A 27,278-nucleotide genomic window follows, 5' to 3' on the forward strand; every position below is an offset into this window, starting at 1 on the left:
ACCATTTTCATTTAGGACCAAACAGACATCACAAGATGATTGCATGGGGGCCATAGATCAGAACCATTTTCATTTAGGACCAAACAGACATCACAAGAAACTTTCTGGTACAAACCCTATTGTAATCATCTATCTAGGAGGAGTAGCAATAAAAAGATTTTCAAAATCAACACCATGCTGGCTGTCTTTAAGGTATCACTTGGCACCTTTTTTTTAAAACAATATTTTAAAGATGGCCACAGTCACAAGAATATTAAATGTGCTAGCATTTTATGACCAACTACACATCATAAGGAGTCCTGTGCTCATAACCTCATATCATTATTACTTTCCATTCAGGAAGAAAGGTGATAACTCGGTCAACAAGATGGCTGCTAGGGTGGCCATAATGGATTTGCAAGTGGCACCATTTTATTTGGAACTAACTAGTCCTCATAAGACGTGTTCTGGTGAAAACCCTTGTCAGTATGAGCTTCTATTCTGGTGAAGAAGCAATAAGATTTTCAAGATGGCTGCCATGCTGACTATATGAAATTGGAATCATTTAAATTAAGACCAGATAGACATAAGAAGTTTTTTTTGTAGTGAAAATCTCTTGTTGCTTTAACGATCCATTCTGGAGGAGTAGCAATGATAAGAATTTTAAAGATGGCTGCTTGGCAGACAAACTGGAAGTCCAAGCTCCACCATTTTCATTTTAGGCCCAACACGATTCAATGGATGAATGTGTACCCAAATTCAAGGCAATCTACATTTAGTTTAAGTGCAGCAGCAATAACAAAGTTGTCTTAACAGATGGATGGACAATGGACAGGAGACAACAGGATATCCCATAAGCCCTCCAGGTCTATGACCAGTAGGGCTAAATGTAAGAATTTTTCATTCAGAGTTGTAGTTTTAGTACAATTCTGCCTACAGATAGGGAGCTTTGTAAGATGGGTCCTAACAAACATCTCTATACTGAGTCATAAAACTGCTAAACAACAGCTGGGTATTGGCAGTCATGTTGTATTATGATAACTGTGATACAATATCTTTAAGAAGAGAGTGACATGTATAAACAAGACTGGCTCAAAGGGACTGATACCCTACCAACCAATTTTCCAGGAATTCAAGATTAGATAATACCTTCTTTTCAACTGCTGAGTGGTGTAACAATTCATGATATTCTGGAGTCACAAAATCTTCAGCCATACCAGCTGTGAGGTTGACACCATTATTATTTGGGACACACTAGACACTGTTAGAAGTCTTGTGATGAAAAACCAGTGTTGATAGGACACTTTAGAAGAATTAGTAACAAATATTTTTTATACATTCATTGTGGCAGCCTTTTGACTCTCAGGCTCACCCAATGCAGAAATGTGAGAAAGCTGCCAGGAGCTTCCTTTGGGTTGGTGGTTCTTACGGGGATTTTTCCTTGTTCTTCCCAATCCAATTACACTGGCCACCATGTAGAAGCAATCTTTTGCTGAGAAATAGCATTAAACCCAAAACACAACCATATTGTGGCAGCCATATTTGAGGTCTGATTGGTACCATTTCCATTCAGGATCAACTTAAGGTATCATAATTACCCTTCTGTTGAAAACCCCATGTCAGTATGATTTTCCATTTTGGAGTGGAACCAATAACTAGATTTTCAAGTTGGCTGCCATGGTAGTCATACTGTATCACAGACTTATGGTGAAAACCAAATGTCAATGACTTTCGATTAAGAAGGAGTAGCAACAATAAGATGTTCAAGATGGCTGCTTTAGTGGCCATATTGGAAATTATATAAGCACCATTTTCAGTTGAGGCCAACCAGAAATCATAAGAAATCTTCCAACGAAAACCTCATGTCAATAGGACTTTCTGTAAAGAAGGGTTAACAATAACAATATTTTTTAAGACGGTCACTGTGTGGGCCATATTGGATTTCAAATTAGAACCATTTTAATTTAGGACTAACTAGACATCATACAAATTCTTTAAGTGAAAATCTTATACTGAAACAATCATCCATTTACATGGAGTAGCAATACAATGTTTAAGATGGCTGCTGTGGTGGCCATATTGGATGTCTGGGTGGCACCAATTTCATTTAGGCCCAACCAGACATCATAAAAAGTACTTTAGTGAAAACCCATTTTCGATATGACCAATCTGGAGGATTAGCGATAAAAAGATTTTCAAAAAGACTGTTGTGGTGGCCATATTGGATGCGCTAGGAGCACCATTTTCATTTTAGACTAATTTTAGACCAAGGAATGAATGTGGGTAGAGTTTCAGGTCAATCCTGCAAATAGTCTAGGAGCAGCAATAACAAACTTGTGATGTGATGGCATTTGGATTTTTAATGTAGCTTTAAAACAATTTCAATGATATTGCTACGATGTCTGCAGTGTGGCAGTTTATAGTGATGTATAGCACTGAAGCATCATGCCACAGACATGTAGCATGATGTCCCACCAAGTCACTTTATCCTGACACCAGGCCAACCAGTCCTAACACTAACCTCTTAATGCTGAATGCCAAGCGAAGTAGTTTTTAGTACCATTTTTATAAGTTTTTCCTATGACTCAGCTGGGGATCAAACCCATTCAGCATCTGAGGCAAATGCTCTAACCACTAAGCCACCGGAGCTGTCAAACAAATTTGTGATAATGAACATAACAGACAACAGGCACTCACATAAGCTCTTCTGATCTTTAAAACATACATGTAAATTAATGTCTGGAAAACAAACATCATTTGTATAATTGTATAAATCTTTGTTGAATGGGCATAATTCCCTGAGTGAATCAAAGAGAAGATTTGTTGGACAGGCTTAATTCCTTGAAAGAATCAAAGCAAAGATCAATGGGCTCAGTTACCTGAGTGAATCAAAGAGATCTGTTAAATGAGCTCAATTAATTAAAAATGAAGATTTCCTGGATGAGTCTAATTTCCAATAAAGAAATAAAACCTACCATCATGTGATAGATGTTGTTGTTCAAGGGTTTGCAGCCAGTGTAATTGGTGGAGGAAGAACCCTGGAAAACCCTGGGAAGAATCACTGACCCACGAGAAGCTACTGGCAAGCTTTCTCATGTACCCACATTAGCCAAGCATGAGACTTGAACCGAACCTATGCAGACAGCGGTGAGATCATGTGATAGATCACAATTTTTTCATTTTAAAAAATGCAGCAGTTCTGTTTGGTAGATAAAGTAGTTATTTACTTGACACAATGGAATACAAAGAAGATAAAAAAATGTGGGTTTAATATCATTTTCAGCACATCATAGGCTATACATGGTGGCCAGTATAATTTGTGGAGGAAGAAACTGGGATACCACTGACCCATGGGAAGCTACTTGAAAAAATAAAAGAGTGAAGTTTATATTATGTTTCACTATAATCATGTATCTATAGTTTCAGTCTGCATCATGGAGCATACTGTCATAATGGTTTGTTAATGTATCAACAGCTTCAGTATGAATCATGGTACAAATTGTCATAATGGTTTATTAATGTATCGACAGCTTCAGTATGAATCATGGTACAAATTGTCATAATGGTTTGTTAGTGTATCAACAGCTTCAATATGAATCATGGTACAAATTGTCATAATGGTTTGTTAGTGTATCTACAGCTTCAGTATGAATCATGGTACAAATTGTCATAATGGTTTGTTAGTGTATCTACAGCTTCAGTATGAATCATGGTACAAATTGTCATAATGGTTTATTAGTGTATCAACAGCTTCAGTATGAATCATGGTACAAATTGTCATAATGGTTTGTTAGTGTATCGACAGCTTCAGCATGAATCATGGTACAAATTGTCATAATGGTTTATTAATGTATCAAAAGTTTCCGTATGAATCATGGTACAAATTGTCATAATGGTTTGTTAGTGTATCAACAGCTTCAGTATGAATCATGGTACAAATTGTCATAATGGTTTATTAATGTATAAACAGCTTCAGTATGAATCATGGTACACATTGTCATAATGGTTTGTTAGTGTATCAACAGCTTCAGTATGAATCATGGTACAAATTGTCATAATGGTTTGTTAGTGTATCAACAGCTTCAGTATGAATCATGGTACAAATTGTCATAATGGTTTATTAGTGTATCAACAGTTTCAGTATGAATCATGGTACAAATTGTCATAATGGTTTATTAGTGTATCAACAGTTTCAGTATGAATCATGGTACAAATTGTCAAAATTGTTTATTAATGTATCAACAGCTTCAGTCTGTATCATGATGCATTTGCCATCACACCTACTCAGCATGTTCTTAGATGCTGGTACCTTTGCATATTGCTATCTGAAATAATTTTGTCTTGATTTTCTGGCAAGTAGTTAAGCTCTGATAGTGATTTCTATGTACATACAATAGGAATAAAAATCCGCATCCTTCATAGGAAGTATAGCCGATACTGCGAGGAAAACAGCATGTCCCTTCAGGATGCCTCTATAGTTACAATAATATCAGTTAGAATATGGATATAATAATGGTGCAAAGGTGAATACCTACCACATCAAATATCTGCTTGAATACAGACATCATAAGGGTGCAAAGGTGAATACCTGTCACATCAAATATCTGCTTGAATATGGAAATAATAAGGGTGCAAAGGTGAATACCTGTCACTGTCACATCAAATATCTGCTTGAATATGGATATTGTAAAGGTGAAAAGATGAATACCTGCCACATCAAATGTCGGCTTGGATATGGATATCATAAGGGTGCAAAGGTGAATACTTGCCACATCAAATATCTGCTATCTGCTTGAATACTGATATCATAAGGGTGCAAAGATGAATACCTGCCACATCAAATATCAGCTTGAACATGGATATCATAAGGGTGCAAAGGTGAATACCTGCCACATCAAATATCTGCTTGAATATGGATATCATAAGGGTACAAAAATGAATACCTGCCACATCAAATATCTGCTTGAATATGGATATCATAAGGGTGTAAAGGTGAATACCTGCCACATCAAATATCTTCTTGAATATGGACATCATAAGGGTGCAATGGTGAATACCTGCCACATCAAATATCTGCTTGAATATGGACATCATAAGGGTACAAAAATGAATACCTGCCACATCAAATATCTTCTTGAATATGGACATCAAAAGGGTGCAATGGTGAATACCTGCCACATCAAATATCTGCTTGAATATGGATATCATAAGAGTGCAATGGTGAATACCTGCCACATCAAATATCTGCTTGAATATGGATATCATAAGGGTGCAATGGTGAATACCTGCCACATCAAATATCTGCTTGAATATGGATATCATAAGGGTACAAAAATGAATACATGCCACATCAAATATCTTCTTGAATATGGACATCATAAGGGTGCAATGGTGAATACCTGCCACATCAAATATCTGCTTGAATATGGATATCATAAGAGTGCAATGGTGAATACCTGCCACATCAAATATCTGCTTGAATATGGATATCATAAGAGTGCAATGGTGAATACCTGCCACATCAAATATCTGCTTGAATATGGATATCATAAGGGTGCAATGGTGAATACCTGCCACATCAAATATCTGCTTGAATATGGATATCATAAGGGTACAAAAATGAATACATGCCACATCAAATATCTTCTTGAATATGGACATCATAAGGGTGCAATGGTGAATACCTGCCACATCAAATATCTGCTTGAATATGGATATCATAAGAGTGCAATGGTGAATATCTGCCACATCAAATATTTGCTGTAATCTGATTATCATAAGGGTGCAAAGCTGATTACCTGCCACATCAAATATCTGCTTAAATATGTATATCATAAAGATGCAAAGGCGAATACCTGCCACATCAAATATCTGCTTAAATATGGATATCATAAAAGTGCAAAGGTGAAAACCTGTCACATCAAATATTTGCCAGAATATGGATATTGTAAAGGTGCAAAAGTGAATACCTGCCAGCATATATTTGCTTGAATGTGGATATCATATGCGTGCAAAGTTGAATACCTGCTAAAGCAAATATCTGCTCACAAAAAGTTGTTATCTTTTAACTCTAAATTTCAGCTGCGTCTACTAAGTTTTAGTGCATAATACAGTACATGAATCATAGATTTCAGATTGAACACTAAATACAGTGTATGTTGAAAAAAGAGGCAAGGGATTAAGTGTTCACTACAAATGGTGAATATCCACTGTGTCTGGAGGATGTCCACTAAGCCTAGTGGTTATACATTCAGTCTAGTGAGCTTCATCATGCATTTTATTGCAGCAATAGTGTATTTTATGGCACCCTCAATGATTTCATTGCATTCAGCCATGAGTCAACACACAAAACAAATATATAAGAAAACCTTGATGCTATAAACCTGGCTATGGCAGGTGTGAATTTCATAAGTTTACCTGTAAAGTGTATACAGTAGTAACATTGACCCTTCTTAGGGATATGAATAGACATGACCACTACGCTAGCTCAATGATGGACAACAGTGTAATGGATACATTTTCACTGCAGATAGGTGTAGTTTCCAAAAATCTGCAATGAGTATGCAAAATGTAACCACTCACCAATAACTACAGTTGTGTAGCCATCTGCAACATTGTTACATAATCTGACCTGGGCATGCCACTTCTGTTCAGTGATGCTGAAGCTTTTCCTCTCCTCTTCTATCATACTGTCAGCTGACGTCAGGGAAAGAGTGGCCTCATCTAGCTCTGCCTCCAGCTTCTCTATTCTTTCCTCATTACTTCTGACCTCTGACCTGTACCTCTCTAGGTTCTGGAGGTTGACCGCAATGAGAGAGTGAGCCTCCTGTAGACTGGCCACACTGCCCTAGAAGTTGGATATATCACTCCATTAGCCTGACTTTCAAATTATGGCACTGTTTTCTTTAAATATAATTACTAATTTATTAATTTCACGAGGTGGTCTTGATGTTTAGACCTTGCGGCCACATACCTGACCCATTTCCAAGGAAAAATTAAATATTCCACTTAAATATCCTTCTACATCCTGAGTAATATATAACAAATTACATGCAAGTCAGATACTTATTTTCATATCAAAATGCCCTTTAAAACTTTCCCAGGGTAAATAAAACCCATACAATTTTCATAGGCAAACTATTTGAGCATGAGAGTGTTTAATCTGTAAATTTTATGCCGACATTTAAAATGTGACACTCATTATTGGAAATTATTAATGCTAAATTGGATTTTCTCAATATAATCATCTTATCACACTGAAACAAAACATAGGCCTCTTCCAACACTTTGTTAACCAATATCTGGATGTTGTCACACATCAATTTACTTATATAATAAAACTTGTGTCCCATATCATTTCTTAAAGAGACATTAAGCTGCACAAGTCTGGTACCACAAAAAAGAACATTTGCGATATATCATTAAGTTAAGGTTATGAACTTTTATTGCTTTGAGCAAACTCAGAGGTTGACATTATACAAGAAAGCAGCTGATAAAAATGTTTAAAAAAACCCATTTTGCATCTATGTAGTAAGCACTACCATGATTATCTATCCAAATGACTTGTGAATAGACCTAATAATATGCACCCTTTTAGTGAAAAAGAATTACAAAAAGACAAGAATTACAAAGGCGTGTGTGTGCGGTTTGGATCTTTAACGTAGCTTCAAAAACTATTTTAGTCATATCGCTACGATGTCTGCAGTGAGGCAGTCTATAGCGATGTCTAGCACTGGGGCATCATGCCGCCAACATATAGCATGCTGTCCCACCCAGTAACATTATCTTGACACCAGGCTGATCAGTCCTAACACTAACCTTATAAGTCTTTGGTACAACTTGGCCAGGGTTCAAACCCACGACCTTCCACATCCGAGGCGAATGCTCTAACCACAAATACTTGCATGTCTTGTAAGTGTTAGCATATTTGCATAACTATGTCATTATAATTACACATTCATTTCATAATAGCAATTATATATATGTAACAGCTAGAGCTATTATTGATGAGTGCATTGCTTGACTTACTAAAATTTACTTGATCTTAAACATAGGAACTTGCATTGGTAAATCAAAGTCAAGACAATTTTTATTTAGGGGAAATAACTCATTCACTGTCAGATCAATATAAGATGGATTGTAAATTTGGATGAAATCAAATATTCCACATTGAAATTATGTTGCAGAAACCAAATATAGGAGGATGGGTCACAATTCTTCAAAATGATAACATGGAGGCTGGAAATAAAGCATTCACGGCATCAATATAAAGCATTATGACAAATGATTACCAATATAACATCAATGGAATGATGTTAAACCAAAGTCAGGTGGGCTGACAGTCAGTCATAACTCCTGTAAATTATGCCATGGAAGGCTATAAATTTAATAAACTGCATGCTACATTTAACTGAAAGTTATAAGGTAGAAACCAAGGATTAAAAGTCATAGACCATAACTCCTCTTAAAATGTTGTAAAATGCTGGAAATCATCCATTCAAGGTCTTGTCAAAATAAAGTTTCATTCAAACTAATTGAAATCCTATAAGCTGTGGTAATGTTGTCATACAGAAACCAGTCAGGGAGATCTGAACTCAGGGACCATAACTCCTCCAAAGGATGATGTGAAATGCTGGTAACTGAGCTCATTCAAAGATTCATCAATATACATCTACATGTAAATCTTTATGTAAAGTTATGCTGCACAAAAACAGATTCAGAAGAAATGACATTCACAGATATTACACTGTAAATAGTGTGATAGAACACTGTAAATAATGTGATGGAACACTGTAATGTGATGGAACACTGTAAATAATGTGATGGAACAATGTAATGTGATGGAACACTGTAATGTGATGGAACACTGTAAATAATGTAATGGAACACTGTAATGTGATGGAACACTGTAAATAATGTAATGGAACAATGTAATATGATGGAACACTGTAATGTGATGGAACGCTGTAAATAATGTAATGGAACACTAATGTGATGGAACACTGTAAATAATGTAATGGAACACTGTAAATAGTGTGATAGAACACTGTAAATAATGTGATGGAACACTGTAATGTGATGGAACACTGTAAATAATGTAATGGAACACTGTAATGTGATGGAACACTGTAAATAATGTAATGGAACAATGTAATGTGATGGAACACTGTAATGTGATGGAACGCTGTAAATAATGTAATGGAACACTGTAATGTGATGGGACACTGTAAATAATGTAATGGAACAATGTAATGTGATGGAACACTGTAATGTGATGGAACACTGTAAATAATGTGATGGAACACTGTAATGTGATGGAACACTGTAAATAATGTGATGGAACATTGTAATGTGATGGAACACTGCAAATAATGTAATGGAACAATGTAATGTGATGGAACACTGTAATGTGATGGAACACTGTAATGTGATGGAACACTGTAAATAATGTAATGGAACAATGTAAATAACGTAATGGAACACTGTAATATGATGGAACACTGTAATGTGATGGAACACTGTAAATAATGTAATGGAACATTGTAATGTGATGGAACACTGTAACATGATGGAACACTGTAAATAATGTAATGGAACAATGTAAATAACGTAATGGAACACTGTAATGTGATGGAACACCGTAATGTGATGGAACACTGTAAATAATGTAATGGAACACTGTAATGTGATGGAACACTGTAAATAATGTAATGGAACAATGTAAATAACATAATGGAACACTGTAATGTGATGGAACACTGTAATGTGATGGAACACTGTAAATAATGTGATGGAACACTAAATAATGTAATGGAACAATGTAATGTGATGGAACACTGTAAATAATGTAATGGAACAATGTAAATAACGTAATGGAGCACTGTAATGTGATGGAACACTGTAATGTGATGGAACACTGTAATGTGATGGAACACTGTAAATAATGTGATGGAACACTGTAAATAATGTGATGGAACACTGTAATGTGATGGAACACTAAATAATGTGATGGAACACTGTAAATAATGTAATGGAACACTGTAATGTGATGGAACACTGTAAATAATGTGATGGAACACTGTAAATAATGTGATGGAACAATGTAATGTGATGGAACACTATAAATAATATAATGGAACACTGTAAATAACGTAATGGAACACTGTAATGTGATGGAACACTGTAATGTGATGGAACACTGTAAATAATGTAATGGAACACTGTAATGTGATGGAACATGGTAAATAATGTAATGGAACACTGTAATGTGATGGAACACTGTAATGTGATGGAACACTGTAAATAATGTAATGGAACAATGTAATGTGATGGAACACTGTAATGTGATGGAACACTGTAAATAACGTAATGGAACACTGTAATGTGATGGAACACTGTAATGTGATGGAACACTGTAATGTGATGGAACACTGTACATAATGTAATGGAACAGTGTAATATGATGGAACACTGTAATGTGATGGAACACTGTAAATAATGTAATGGAACACTGTAATGTGATGGAACACTGTAAATAATGTAATGGAACACTGTAATGTGATGGAACACTGTAAATAATGTAATGGAACACTGTAAATAACGTAATGGAACACTGTAATGTGATGGAACACTGTAATGTGATGGAACACTGTAAATAATGTAATGGAACAATGTAAATAACGAAATGGAACACTGTAATGTGTGATGTGATGTGATTTTGATTTTTAATGTAGCTTTAACAATTTTTCAGTCATATCGCTACGATGTCTGCAATGTGGCAGTTTATAGTGATGTCTAGAACTGGGGCATCATGCTGCAGACATGTAGCATGATGTCCCACCCAGTCACATTATCCTGACACCAGGCCGACCAGTCCTAACACTAACCTCTTAATGCTGAACGCCAAGCGAGGCAGCTGTTAGTACCATTTTTTAAGTCTCTGGTATGACTCGGCCAGGGATCGAACCCACGACCTCCCGCATCCACGGCGGACGCTCTAACCACTAGGCCACCGGAGCGGTCACTGTAATGTGATGGAACACTGTAATGTGATGGAACACTGTAAATAATGTAATGGAACAATGTAATGTGATGGGACACTAAATAAAAATATTGAATGCTCCGTGTAATGATGCATGCTAAATTTAGTTGAAATCCAACATATCTTGATTAAGTACTACACAGAAACTAGAATCATCATGATGGGAAAACAGGGGGCATAACTCCGATTATAAAGATGCTGAACACTGGAAATCAAACCCATTTAAGATCTTAAAATATAGAACTGCCTGCCAAATTTAGATAAATGTAGTAAGCCTTAGCAAAGTCAAGCTGTATAAAAGATGTTTGGAGGACATGCAATCAGAGGCAACAAATCTTCTAAACGATGACAGAAAAAAACGAAAATCAAATTCTTCTGAGGTTTCATCAGCATAAAGTTGCATATATAATTTGGTTGAAATCCCAAAATTCCTAGTCAGGCTATCCTTGTGGAGATGACACTTTTCATAGACAGAGACCGCCAAAATGTCAAGTTGAGTGTGTGTGATTTGGATTCTTAATGTAGCTTTAACAATTTTTCAGTCATGTTCGCTAGGATGTCTGCAGTATGGCAGTTTATAGTGATGTCTAGTACTGGGGCATCATGCATCAGACATGTAGCATGATGTCCCACCCAGTAACATTATCCTGACACCATGTCCAACCAGTCCTGCCACTAAATTCTTAATGCTAAGTACCTAGCGAGACAGCAGTAAGTACAATTTTTATAAGTCTTTGGTATGACTTGGTCAGGGTTCAAACCTGCAACCTACAGCACCCGAGACAGATGCTCTAACCACTAGGCTACGGGTCAAATGTTGAGTTTAACCCTAATCATTAATTGTATATTAATAATGGGGTCATCTGTTCAGAAATTAAAATTTTATTAACAGTTTTGTTCATCTAATCCACGTGTGTCAAATGAAATTTGTGCAGCTATTTCATTATGTACATACAGATCCACATGATCTGTCCATTTTGACCCTTGTTTAGTAATGTTATTAAAGGATTGGTCCAGTCAATACATAGTTACAGTGGTATACATACAGATCCACATGACCGGTCCATTTTGACCCTTGATTAGTAATGTTATTAAAGGTGTGGTCCAGTCAATACATAGTTACAGTGGTGTACATGCAGATCCACATGACCTGTCCATTTTGACCCTTGATTAGTAATGCTATTAAAGGTGTGGTCCAGTCAATACATAGTTACGGTGGTGTACATACAGTGTTCAGGTTAGTATACAAAATCTGGAAGCGATAAATGTATTAAAAAAGACAAAAAGTAAATGACATTGTTTTAATACCTCCCTAACATGCTTCATGTAAACACAGATAAGCTGCCCTTAGGAGCAGTCATAAACCATATAACATACTGGCTTAGAATATAAATTATCACCTGATATTTCTCTTTCCAGCTTTCACAGTCTTTGAGCAGACATTCTCTTTCCTTGATCCTCTGAAGAAGAAAACATAAGAGTCAACCATGCAGAGACTCGTGATAAAAAACTCTCTACTTAATGATAGTAAACCATTATAAAATACTGTGGCTATCATAGGTGTACAATACTGAAATTTTTTGTTCAAAAACATTTTCATGAAATTTGGAACTTTAAACTGCAAAATGTACTGTATATTTAATTTATATTGTGAACTTGACCTTTGTTGTCAATTGATGGTAGAGTTTAAAAGGTATATAAAATAAAAGATCAAGGTGCAATAATTATAGGTTACTGCATTTGTATGGGAAAATATGAACAAGATTTTTTGTACGTAAATACTGCACAACCTTGGGAGTGGAGTATATTCATCCGACAAAACGAGTTCATATTTTCACATACAAATGCAGTAACCTTTTTATTATATGCTAATTTTTAAAAATTCTACCTAATGCTTAATTTTATTAACAAAATACACAACAAGAAACAAAATAACTGAATGTATGCCATATTCCAAACTAAATACACAAGCACAGATTCATCATTACACAATGACAGCATTGTTAATGCGCACATAACTCCGCCCAGATAAATTTGAACTTAGTCATATGCTCGAGATAACTTTCAAAAGAAAATGGCGCATCTAGTTAAAATTGAAAATTGGAATCATATTGTGAATGAATGCGCATTGCAAAAACTTTTCCATTTGATCTGGAATGAGTAGATTTTGGTATTTTTTTTCGATTCTACGAAATTTCATGATTAGTGACTGGAATTATATGTGACAATTCCACATGAAATACATTGGATTGAAGAAGTGAGGGAGAAGCATGTTGACATCTGCAAATGTGTTTCTGTTTCTGTCATTGAATGTTTGAAATCATAATGTAAGAAAAATATGAAGTCTTTCAATTGCAATTATCAAAAAGACACTATGGAATTTAATCCTTATTTCATTTTGAGTGCAGTAAGGAGGATGTAATTGCACTTATATTCGAAATTACAGTACAATTTCGAAATGTGTAATCAAGATTGAGAACCTATGACATGGCTCATGTAATTCAGATTTGCAGAACTAAGAAAGTACATTTTGAGGAAATTTAGGATGTAAAACTGTAAGTATATTTTATTTTGCCATTCTTATCACCAGCTAATGAAGACAGTTTATATCTTGACACTTGTATGTTATTTGTAAGGACCCTTTCTTGTGTCTATTGTATAGCTAGCCTAAATCTGAAACATTGTATCAAAAAGTTAATGCAGAATGTGCCAAAGCAACTGGTAAGCAACAACTGCTTTACTTCATTCAGAAACAAATTTAAACAAACACAACATAAAATGCCTACTATGCTTTGTTTACAAATAAAAAATGCTGGTGTCTGCATCTATTGTCTGTTTACAATAGAAAGTAGTTCCTTTATGCACGTGAATGGAATATGAAGGTGTGCAATATCGTAAAATAATGAACAATTCTGCCAATGTAAAGTTAACGGGGAAAAAAATGAGCATATAATAATACAAAATTCTTAAAGGGTAAAGACTTGTTACATAAACCACAGTCCTTCAATAAATTCAAGATTTTCTCTCATGGGTCATCAACATAGTTTCTATGCTGAGTTCACAAAAAATAACTTCAGTCCCACATTAAGGAAGTATAGACACTAGACAAAAATTTGTTTGGCTGTCATTGGATACTGGCAATAAGTTCACTCTGATAAAGATTCACGCTTAAGGCAGAATCCTACAGTCAGGTAATACTGTATGTGTGTCTTGAATTCAATTCTACATATTTTGCCATATATACAGAACATACTGATTTATATCATACTTTAAGTCAGTACATGAAATCTTCCATTTTGAAATATATGATTTCAGGGTAGCTTTGGCTGCTTTATCTGTCCTTTTATTATACCTAATACCAATGTTACTAGGCAGCCAACGTAACATAATACGTTTTCCAGATTGTGCAATAAAATAATGTTTCTGTGGGATCCGTGATATTAATGGATCGTCAAAATTTTATATTTTACAAAGTTTTCAGTGTGGAAATAAATCTGAAAAGATCATGAAGTTTGTTTTTTTGAGAAGTTTCCATGTAGTCCCAAGCTGTAAGTATGGCTGTAATTTCTGCTGTAAAATGGAGGCTTTATCTGGTAGCAGCCTCAAGATCATGCTTTGTGGTGGTACAGCTTCAACCTTGACTTCACCTATCAAACCATCTGCATGCATGGATGTATGGCCATGATAGAAGATTCTGATTTCATTGAATTTGCTCTCAACAAATAGGATTGGCTGAGGACTTTGAATTTGAAAAGATCAAAATTATTTCATGGTATTTTGAGAATCAGGGTGGTGATTTGGGAACAGACAATTCTGCAGTATAATGTATGTGTTGGTAAAACTAATTTTCTAGATCAGGAAATTCATATGGGTCACAGAACTGCTGAGTAGAATACTTGTCAGTGTTAACGGAATATAGCTGGAAATTGGTGTCAACAATGCTAATATTTTAGAGCTTAAATTTGTAGGCCAAGACCACACATAATACATAGTGACATGATATTTATTTGTTTCATCCTCTACATGCACATGATCTTGTCTTATGATTTACAGTAGCTCTGCATGTTTTGTAGCCAGGAATCAAGTACATTATATATCTATGATTTACAGTAGCTCTGCATGTTTTGTAGCCAGGAATCAAGTACATTATATACTTGCTTGTAAGACAGATCCAACCGTAAACAACATATATGCATAATATGCTAACAGATTAGGGTCAATAGTGTTTCCTTTACTAATTCCTCCTAACAAACTGCATTGACCCAGATCTGCATGTACATTATGCAATGGCAGATCTTTGTCTATGCAACTTGTTGTTGGATGCAACTTATAAGCATGTATATAATGTATGTGACTTCATGATAATTCAAATGTGTATATTAAATTTGCACTGTTAGAGTTTCATCTTTCAAATGTCAGGCTGCAGTCAAATCAAGAACATTTCTTGTGGTAATGTTTGATTTGGAAAAGGCTGTAGGCAACTAGGATTCTATAATGTGTGCAAAGGGGCTATAAGCAAACAATTTCTTGTTTTAATGTTATTCGTTTGCTCATTTCTTTTCAACTTGCTCATAATGTGTCTTTGTGTCCTTCAAAACTGTATATTGTGCATGTGTGTATGTGTGTGTGTATGTGTGTAAGAGAGAGATAACGACTACAGTGATATACATTGTCTAATTTCTGTTTCAAACAAGTGTTGTCAATTTCCAGTTGAAGTTTCATCCCTTGCTGGTCAGATTGTGGACTTTGTGCTACTTTCAGATCCAAAACTTCAGACTGTAATCTGCTGAGGTCAGCATTTTTCATGGCTAAGATACACTTCTGGTGCTCATTGACATACATCAAATTTCTGTTCAGCTCCAATGCCTTCTTCACTGTAAAACAAAAGGATGCCATACATAGATCTAATTGTTTTCTCTCTAAACTGCTTTTTTTATCAGTGGGTACAAACACTGCTCATTCATACACACTGAATGACAGATATCTGCAGGAATAATTGCTTTTGTATTAGTTGAGTAAAAACACTGCTCATTCAGACACACTGAATGACACATATTTGTCTTAACTGCTTTTTTATTAGTGATAAATACTAAATACAAACACTGCTCATTCAGACATTGAATGACACATACATATCTGTCTCTTAACTGCTTTTTTATCAGTGACTACAAATACTACTTATTCATAAATAATGAATGAGATATACATATGTCTCTTAACTGCTTTTAATCAGTGAGTACAAACACTGCTCACTCAGACACACTGAATGACACATATCTGTCTTAACTGCTTTTTATCAGTGAGTACAAACACTGCTCATTCATACACACAATGACACATACATATCTGTCTCTTAACTGCTTTTTATCAGTGAGTACAAACACTGCTCATTCATACACACTGAATGACACACACATATCTGCAGGAGTAATGGTTATCAGCATAAAATCTGCAGTATAATCAATTACTGACAACTATTTTAAATATACTTAGTAATTGACATATCTCTGATCTGCATTTTATTAGTGTGTTGAGAAAATGTTGCCATTTGCATATTGTGCAAGAACTCATCGAAACTTGTATCAATATTTATCTAATGACCATCTGAAATCTTCTAATGACTATTTTATACATATCTTAGTCAATAGATAGTTTCCCAGTTACTATAAATTGAAGTAAATGCATATGCAAGTCTCTAAGTTGAAGACATCTCCAGTTTCCGCTTGCCTAAAAAACACAAACCTCTGATAACCAACAATTAAGTGCCTTCTGCAGCATTATCGGTTAACAAGAGCTGTCACCTGATAAAAAGCTCACCTGTACACTATTGTCAATCATTAACCACCATCAAATAGTTCCAGTTTCTAAGGAATTCCTATCTTGCTAAGTGATATGTATATCTTAATTGTTTTGCAGTTTTGATATTGCTGACATCACAGTCTGGAGCACAGTTCACTAGGCAGGTTGTATTGGAATTTAAGCAAATATAAGAGGTACATGAATCGGGTAATATGAAAAAAATATTTAAAAACAAATTGGGGATTGATCAATCATTATGATCAATAAATAGGCATACAAATTTACCCAGAGAGTCTGTAGTGCACAAGAAACTGATCCATAACCAAGAACTTTGAGCAATGACAATAAAGCATGGAATATGGGTCACAGTGAGTTATTTTTGGAATGGTGCCATACATACGGCAGATTACGCAAAGGTATATAATCCAACAAGTAACATTACCTGAAAAAGTGACCTAAATACAGAGCTCAATCAGTAACTGATACATGAAATGCAGGGCAAAGTAGCTGATGTAATGGTAGTTTGCACTAAACGTAATGGATCCATAAAAAAGCCAAATGACTGTACAACGTAATGGATCCATAAAAAAGCCAAATGACTGTACAACGTAATGGATCCATAAAAAAGCCAAATGACTGTACATTATAAATGAGTGTACCTAAAGTTGTAGGGCCCCGAGTGGCCGAGTAGTCTAAAGTGCTCTCTGTTTGTCAGATCACTGCCATCTCACCTTTGTCTGTGTGGGTTCAAGTCTTGGATTCGGCTAATGTGGGTATGTAAGAAAGCTTGCCAGTAGCTTCTCGTAGGTCAGTAGTTCTTTCTGGGATTTTCCTGGGTTTTTCCTCCACCATCAGTACTGACTGCCATGTATAGCCTATCATGTGCTGAAAAATGGCGTTAAACCCTACAACAACAACAACAACCTAAAGTTCTATTGCACACAGACTAAATGTAAAAGGGAAAAGAAGTCACTTAAGTGTGAAATATAGGTCCAAATGTTTTTAGCATGACAGTCTAGTTCTCTCCAAGGTAAATCAACATGCTTAACAATAAAAAGATGCAAGTGAGAAACTGGACAAACAAAACTTACAGGTCTGTCCAGTTAATTTGCAGTCACTTACAAAAATGGTAAATTCATTGTCACACATCAAACATATATATTTACTTTTTGATTTATTTACTTACATTACGAAATATAATCAATATCATTTTATAAATACAGGCTGGATAATATGGTACATGTCTCTCAAATGGAAATAAAATCTTGTCCCTCCAATCCATTCAGTTTAGTAAAACTAAAAGAAGGGACATTTAGGAATTTTTATTTTGAATCAAAGACTTCTAAGATTGTATTACTTCACTTCGAACACTCTAAGTACCACAGTGTCTCAGTCGTTAGCATGCTGAACTCATGACCACAAGGGTGCAGGTTAGAATCCTACCTCTGGGATCAACCAGGGTAAGCTACCCTGTGTGTCCTTGGGCAAGGCATTTTACTCGAATTGCCTTGGCACTAAATAACCTACAGTGTTGCTGTGTCTTAAACCATCAAGCCAACAAGTTTGACCTACTTTAAACAAATGTTCATTTGCATTCTTCAACTGTCTTGGTTCAATGAATACATCATATGACATGTTGGGCAATTCAGAAATTTTTAACTTTTCCTCATTTGTTGTTGCAAACATCTGCAGTTAATGACTGAGTGAAAAGATAGTTATTACACTGTCCTCTAAAGAACTGTCCTTAAAATGAATAGATATATTAAATTATAAACAGTGTCATTTTATTATATACTGTCATAGTAATATACTGTCCTTGGATTCTGTGCAACAATAATATCAGCAAAAATATAGATCAACAATATGAAGTAGATATAGTCTCTTACTCATGTTTCCAATTGACTGACATATACAACATTAATAGAGCATCACCAAACTGTGTCCATTTCATTTGATATCTATTTGTAAGATGTTAAAAATAACTACTGGCAATGGTCAGAGGACCCCCCCCCCATCAAATCCCAATGGAGTTTCCAATCAGCTAAAAATTAAGCTCAACAACAATAACATGAAAGGCACATGGCCACCTTAAGTTTAACTTGCTATGTAAGCACTAGTTGAACATGCTTGACCCTGGAGATTAATGACCAATGGGTCTCTGACTTCAACCTTTGGCCAAGGTGTATGACCTTGAACTTAACTTATAGTGGCATCATATTTTGACTAGACTACAATGACTGTGACCTTTGACCTTGTATTTATGGGTTTCTTATTTATCCTAAGCACAAGTCATCCACAAGTTTGGTGAACAAACTTACTCCGGAAAAATTAATATTCAGCAAAACCCATTTTTTGTTGAATGACATTGACCTTGGCTATTTTGACTTTTGACACCAAAGTCAACAGGTGACATTTGTACTTTATGTATAAGCTCTTCACAAAAAACAGCTCAAGGTATGTAGTCTAGAACTTAACCTATTATTCAAGAACAATTTTCTTCTTCCAGTCAGTGATCTTAATCTATGACCACAAAATCATTAGGCTTCTTTAGTAGCCAGCGTGCAAGTCATCTATGAACTTTTGTGATGGTACAAGTTTTGAGAACTGAAATGTTTATGCTGAAACAAGTTATCTTTCATCAGTGAAAATGACTTTGACCTTTTACCTACAAATCAACAGGCTTCTTCTTCACCACAAGAACAAGCTATCCAACTAGTCTGGTCCACATTTGTGTAGAAATAATTGTATTGTTTAGAAACAATTTTTCTTCTTTTCCTCAGTGAAGATGAACTCTGACCTTTATAATTGTGGTATTAATAGGCTTCTTCCTCACTCCAAGTGCAAGCTATCCATAAAATTTGGTAATCATAAATTATGAGGTACTCCAGTTATTGTGCAGATATGAAATAGGGAACAGTTGGACAGATTGATGGATGAACAACATCAAAATAAAATTATGTTCTGCCTTATGGCACCAGATGTCAGCAGTGATCTAAAGTGGCACCAGATGTCAGAGTGGTCTAAAGTGCTCACCTTTATAGATCACTCATACATCTCACCTCTGTCTACATGACTCTGCATCATGGCTCAACTAAACAGGGTATGACAGAAACCTTGCCAATAACTTTTCCTTGGTTGGTGGTTCTTCCTCCAAAAAATATACTGACTGCCATGCATTGTCTATCATGTTTAGAAAAATGACAATAATGCCACAAAACCAAACAACTATGGCTGTTACATAAATATCATACAAGACCTAAACTGATAACAGTATCAGAGGTGGCTCATTCTTGCACTAAAAGACCAGAACTGATAACATTATCAGAGGTGGCTCATTCTCCCACTACAAGACCTTAACTGATAATAATATCAGAGATGGCTCATTCTCCCACCGCAAGATGAGAACTGATAACAGTATCAGAGGTGGCTCATTCTTCCAGTACAAGACCAGAACTGATAACAGTATCAGAGGTGGCTCATTCTTCCACTACAAGACCTTAACTGATAATAATATCAGAGGTGGCTCATTCTCCCACTGCAAGATTAGAACTGATAACAGTATCGGGAGTGACTTATTCTTCCACTACAAGACCAGAACTGATAACAGTATCAGAGGTGGCTCATTCTTCCACTACAAGAACAGAACTGATAACATTATCAGAACTGGCTCATTCTTCCACTACAAGACCAGAACTGATAACAGTATCAGAGGTGGCTCATTCTTCCACTACAAGACCAGAACTGATAACAGTATCAGAGGTGGCTCATTCTTCCACTACAAGACCAGAACTGATAACAGTATCAGAGGTGGCTCATTCTTCCACTACAAGACCAGAACTGATAACAGTACCAGAGAGGCTCATTCTTCCACTACAAGACCAGAACTGATAACGTTATCAGAACTGGCTCATTCTTCCACTACAAGACCAGAACTGATAACAGTATCAGAGGTGGCTCATTCTTCCACTACAAGACCTTAACTGATAACAGTATCAGAGGTGGCTCATTCTTCCACTACAAGACCTTAACTGATAACAGTATCAGAGGTGGCTCATTCTTCCACTACAAGACCTTAACTGATAACAGTATCAGAGGTGGCTCACTCTTCCACTACAAGACCTTAACTGATAACAGTATCAGAGGTGGCTCATTCTTCCACTACAAGACCTTAACTGATAACAGTATCAGAGGTGGCTCATTCTTCCACTACAAGACCTTAACTGATAACAGTATCAGAGGTGGCTCACTCTTCCACTACAAGACCTTAACTGATAACAGTATCAGAGGTGGCTCATTCTTCCACTACAAGACCTTAACTGATAACAGTATCAGAGGTGGCTCATTCTTCCACTACAAGACCTTAACTGATAACAGTATCAGAGGTGGCTCATTCTTCCACTACAAGACCTTAACTGATAACAGTATCAGAAGTATTCTATAGCATAAAATGTATTCTTTGACTCAGGGCACTTATGACATTCAGTAATATCAAGTATCAATATAACATTCAGCTATACAAACTTGTTAAAAATGTTTGAATTAAATTTACAGTTCAGATTTGGTTTTACTAAGTGAAAACAAGGATCAGGATGAAAATACGGACAGGGATGGACAGTAAACATGCTTTCTCCAGAATATGATGTGGCATACAGTAGAAAAGAAATGTTACAAATTGGTAGTTTCTTTTGACAAGGTGTTATACTAGTCTGAATAGACTTTAATGTGGCATAAATAATGATAAATTAAAAGCAGTAAATGAATGAAATACAAATTATTTATCAGTGTTAGTTCTTTTTGAAGATAACAGTATAAATCAGATTATAGTGTATTCTCTTTAGGTATCTTATGTCATTAATTTAAAAAAAACAACCAAAAACCCCACTGGTTTGGTGAATTGTTATCATATTATTGTAATTATTTTATATCAGCCACTTAACATAGCATTCCCTGCACAGGTACTGTACATTCCTACTTATAGGTCAGACTGAATTACAGACTGTATAGTCCCATATCTACTTTAGCATTATGTGCTGGAAGATCTGGTTGCATGCAGTTTGTTAGGACTAATTAGAAGAATATATTAACACATTTTTGGCACATAATGTGCTGGAAGATCAGGGTCTATGTTGCTTGCAGTTGGACAAGAATTATACATGAGCATATATAGTAATTTATTGTCACTGATCATATCTGGATATAGGTACATGTACATGTAACAATTTAAGGCTGGATGATAGTCACGGTACAGCACAAATGTTACCTGTCTATAAGAAAGGAGACTCATTACCAGGTACTGCGCAGGAGTCATAAATTTAAAAATAGTGGCAAGTAATTGGGTAGCGGTGATGAGATTATCAGAAAGAAAAGGAATGTATCCATCTTAAATCTGGGGATAATCTAATCTTTAATTTAGGAAAGTAATATGAGATGGAAAGAAACTGATCACAACCAGGTACACCCCAATATACTAGAAGACAGCCTTAATACCCTCTGGCAGCCGGCATAGAATTATTAGCCCTCAGGTACCTGGCATAGAATTATTAGCCTTCAGGTACCTGGCATAGAATTATTAGCCCTTGGGTACCTGGCAAAGCAGTATAAGCCCTTGGGTACCTGGCATAGCATTATAACCTCTTGGGTAACAGGTATATCATTATTAGCCCTTGGGTATCTGACATAGCATTATAACCCCTTGGGTACCTGGCATAGCATTATTAGCCCTTGTGTACCTGGCATAGCATTATTAGCCCTTGGGTATCTGAGATAGCATTATTAGCCAGCAGGTACCTGCCATAGCATTATTTGCCCTTGGATACCTAGCATAGCATCATAACCCCTTGGGTATGTGGAATAGCATTATTAGCCCTTGGGTACCTGGCATAGCATTATTAGCCCTTGCGCACCTGGCAAAGCAGTATAAGCCCTTGGGTACCTGGCATATCATTATTAGCCTTTGGGTATCTGACATAGCATTATAACCTCTTGAGTAACAGGTATATCATTATTAGCCCTCAGGTATCTGACATAGCATTATAACCCCTTGGGTACCTGGCATAGCATTATTAGCCCTTGTGTACCTGGCATAGCATTATTAGCCCTTGGGTATCTGAGATAGCATTATTAGCCAGCAGGTACCTGGCATAGCATTATTTGCCCTTGGGTACCTAGCATAGCATCATAACCCCTTGGGTATGTGGAATAGCATTATTAGCCCTCAGGTACCTGGCATAGCATTATTAGCCCTTGGGTATCTGACATAGCATTATAACCCCTTAGGTACCTGGCATAGCATTATAAACCCTTAGCTACCTGGCATTGTATTATTAGTCTTCGGGTATCTGACATGGCATTAAAACCCCTTGGATACCTGGCATAGCATTATAACCCCTTGGGTACCTGGCATAGCATTATTAGCCTTTGTGTACCTGGCATAGCATTATTAGCCCTTGGGTATCTGAGATAGCATTATTACCCAACATGTACCTGGCATAGCATTATTTGCCCTTGGGTATCTAGCAGAGCATCATAACCCCTTTGGTTGTGGAATAGCATTATTAGCCCTCAGGTACCTGGCATAGCATTATCAGCCCTTGGGTATCTGACATAGCATTAAAACCCCTTAGGTACCTGGCATAGCATTATTAGCCCTTGGGTACCTGGCATAGCATTATTAGCCAACAGGTACCTGGCATAGCATTGTTTTATCTTCTTCCTGCAGTGACTTCTTCATTCCCATCTTACAAGATTTTATTTTAGATTTTAGTTAAAAGCATCCCTCATTCACACCGGGCCTGTGGGTGGCAGACTGGTCTAAGGTACTCAACTTGACAGATATCTCACCTTTATCCACATGGGTTTGAGTCTCAACTTGGCTAATGTGGATATGTGAGAAAGCTTGCCAGTAGCTTTCTGTGGGTCTGTAGTTCTTCCCTGGGTTTTTCCTTTATCATTCTCCATCAAATATAATGGCAAGTGGGAATGTGTGTGTGTGTGTGTGTGTGTGTTAATTATATGAAACTAAATGGAGAAAAACATTACACTGATGGTCTTATTGATGTGTTATTGTAATGGCTCTCAGACTGATAGTCTTACCTAGGTACATATATTATTAGAATGGCTCTTAGACGGACAGTCTTATTGATGTATTATTTTAACGGCTCTCAAGCTGACAGTTTTACTGATGTATTATTGTAATGGCTCTCAAGATGACAGTCTTACTGATGTATTACTGTAATGGCTCTCAAGCTGACAGTCTTACTGATGTATTATTGTAATGGCTCTCAAGCTGACAGTCTTACTGATGTATTATTGTAATGGCTCTCAAGCTGACAGTCTTACTGATGTATTACTGTAATGGCTCTCAAGCTGACAGTCTTACCTATATATATGTATGTATATATGGCTATTATTATTTCTATTCACTTGTAATAAATAAATGTAACCAGTTAATGTTTCATTAAAATATAAACAGTGGTTGACAAATTATAATCAGGATAAGAATTCAAGTCCATGTTACAGTTTCCAATTTGTGACCTTCACCTTGTGGTAATTAGCATGGTTATCATATGCAGCACACCATCTGTACACGACATGTAATCAGCTAAAGTTTCATTAACATATCTTCAGTAGTACAAAAGTTACACACTTGATGTGACATTGATCTTTAAGTAGGGGGCATGGATGTATGTGACATGTATAACTGGCTAAAGTTAAATGAAAATATCTTTGGTGGTTCAAAACTAATACTCTGGACATGGATACAAGTCACAGAATAACATTTTCACTTCCCATGGCATTGACCTTGACACAGGGATGTGGCTATGGTATACTACATACATTCTAGTAATGATATACATTTTGGACAAAGTGTGATTCAAATGTCTTGAGTGGTTTAAAATTTATGCTCTTGAAAAGGACACAAGTCACAGAATTACATTAACGTTCCTTTGCTGTGATCTGGACCTTAGATCAGGAAGAGTAGCTATATTACAAACAAACTCTTTCACCATGATATATATATATATATATATATATATATATATATATATATATATATATATATATATACACACACACACTAGGACAAACATCTCCCCAACTGTTATAAAGGTATGGGCCTGACAAATATTGACAGACAGATGGACAATGCAATAACATGTTATACCCAGCTTCAGATAAGCATATCAAAAAGTATTTTTAAAAAACCAAACACCCCTCTCCAAAACATAAATCAAGAATAATCAAGAAATATGATCCTTCAAGCTGCATAATCATGTATTTCCCAGATTCATTCAAACTGATTACTTTATCCTTCCTCTTCAATATTTCAACATTTTTTAAAATTCTGGCCTTGCTCCTTAATATTTTCCAACAAGATTTTTTTGTGGTCCAGTTTTAAAAATTACTAATATAAAAATATTATCCACTTATCCCTAATTATATAAACCACATAGCTGTTTCTCTTACTAGCAGCAACCAATGAACATTCAACTATGGAATATTATGGATATAGCATGGGCACTGCACTGGTGGTACCTAGAACATTCAACTATGGAATATTATGGATATAGCACGGGCATTGTGCTGGTGGTACCTAGAACATTCAACTATGGAATATTATGGATATAGCATGGGCACTGTGCTGGTGGTACCTAGAACATTCAACTATGGAATATTATGGATATAGCATGGGCACTGTGCTGGTGGTACCTAGAACATTCAACTATGGAATACTATGGATATAGCATCAGCATCATTCTGGTGGTACCTAGAAGATTCAACTATGGAATATTATGGATATAGCATGGGCATCATTCTGGTGGTACCTAGAACATTCAACTATGGAATATTATGGATATAGCATCGGCACCATGCTGGTGGTAACTAGAAGAAGAAGTTAATGATCAGTGTCTATCACTGGTTAATAAATAAAAATCCATCATAATTCATAACTTTTATAATTTAAACAAATTTTATCTGGCTGCCCCAGCATGCTTTCACATTATGAGAAATGGTTGCCCAAAATGACACCTGATTATTCTATTTTTTTCTGCTTGCAGACAGAGGGTTCAACCACGAGTGTACAACACAACTGGGCTTTGCCTGCCTTTTCGAGTTGGATTGCTGGGTAATCAGAACCCCTCAGATTCCTAGCTATAAACCTTACATATTAAAAGTCGTGTTTCAGCTGACAATTGTTGTTCACAACATGTACAGTATGAAGTTTTGAAGTGAAAAGTATGCAAAAGCTCACTTCACTTCCCCAGTAGTGCCTCATGATACTATGAGATGACAATTATGTGACCGCTCAGAACCAGGGTTATATTGATATGATCAGTTTGGAAGCAATTGTCTAAAAAAATAAAAATGCCAAATTTACAGCACAACTTTTATAATTTTCTACGTACAATGTTGCAGTCATCATACCTGTTTGTGAACGATATTGCACACTGCCTGGGGTTGCACCTCTGCAGAGGTAAAGTATTACAGGCCACTTTACAAACATGGCTATTTCATCTCTGAATTTTGAACAATGGAAGGTGCTGACCATCCAAGCCAGATCCCCAAAGGGATGGGCTTAAAACAGTCATAAATGAAAGTATGACATCACAGATGACTTTGGTATGGCTTCCACTGCAGTTTTGACGGGGAAACAAAAATGCCTATGTGTCACAATATATATCAGATCAAGGAAATGAACTATAATTGATTTGATCAGAGGTTTAATTTGCACCAGGCTTATGAAAAAATGCAGAAATAATGCATTCCTTTGACCCAGCATGCAACATTTTATTGCACATCACAGATTCCCTCACTTCAGTCTAAACTATTACTCCTGTGTCCTCAAACTGAGTGATTAAACCCTCTGACATACACATATCAATTTTATTTTATTTTAAAACATACCTATAAGTAACTGTCTCATTCCAACAAATTTTTAATGTATTGCAGAAAACTCAGAATAGTTTTAGTAATTTGAGTATCCCATTTTTATTGGCTCATTCTTTAGCTGTAATGGAAATTTTGTAATCCATAAACCAAGCGATGTTTGACATAAATAATGAGTGAAAAGATGAGCTTATAAAGCATGTATCAGTAAGCCTAACATCACACAAGTGTACATATGTATCAGTAAGCCTAACATCACACAAGCGTACATATGTATCAGTAAGCCTAACATCACACAAGCGTACATATGTATCAGTAAGCCTAACATCACACAAGCGTACATATGTATCAGTAAGCCTAACATCACACAAGCGTACATATGTATCAGTAAGCCTAACATCACACAAGCGTACATATGTATCAGTAAGCCTAACATCACACAAGCGTACATATGTATCAGTAAGCCTAACATCACACAAGCGTACATATGTATCAGTAAGCCTAACATCACACAAGCGTACATATGTATCAGTAAGCCTAACATCACACAAGTGTACATATGTATCAGTAA

General features: G+C 36.0%; 1 protein-coding gene across 1 annotated transcript in view; it reads right to left on the reverse strand.

The window, feature by feature from the left end:
• The window catches only part of LOC149784385 (uncharacterized), a 178,257-nt gene that overhangs the window by 22,972 nt on the left and 128,007 nt on the right, over window positions 1-27,278 (reverse strand). The window contains exons 2-4 of the mRNA XM_089932983.1: window positions 15,689-15,894; window positions 12,421-12,480; window positions 6,611-6,826 (exon numbers count right to left, since the gene is read on the reverse strand). Coding sequence (XP_089789109.1) covers window positions 6,611-6,826; window positions 12,421-12,480; window positions 15,689-15,862 — 450 coding nt within the window. The 5' untranslated portion in view covers window positions 15,863-15,894. The remainder of the gene's footprint in view (window positions 1-6,610; window positions 6,827-12,420; window positions 12,481-15,688; window positions 15,895-27,278) is intronic.

This window comes from Sinohyriopsis cumingii, chromosome 14 (genome assembly GCF_028554795.1).
Source record: "Sinohyriopsis cumingii isolate HCF-2022 chromosome 14, ASM2855479v2, whole genome shotgun sequence".
NCBI lineage: Eukaryota > Metazoa > Mollusca > Bivalvia > Unionida > Unionidae > Sinohyriopsis > Sinohyriopsis cumingii.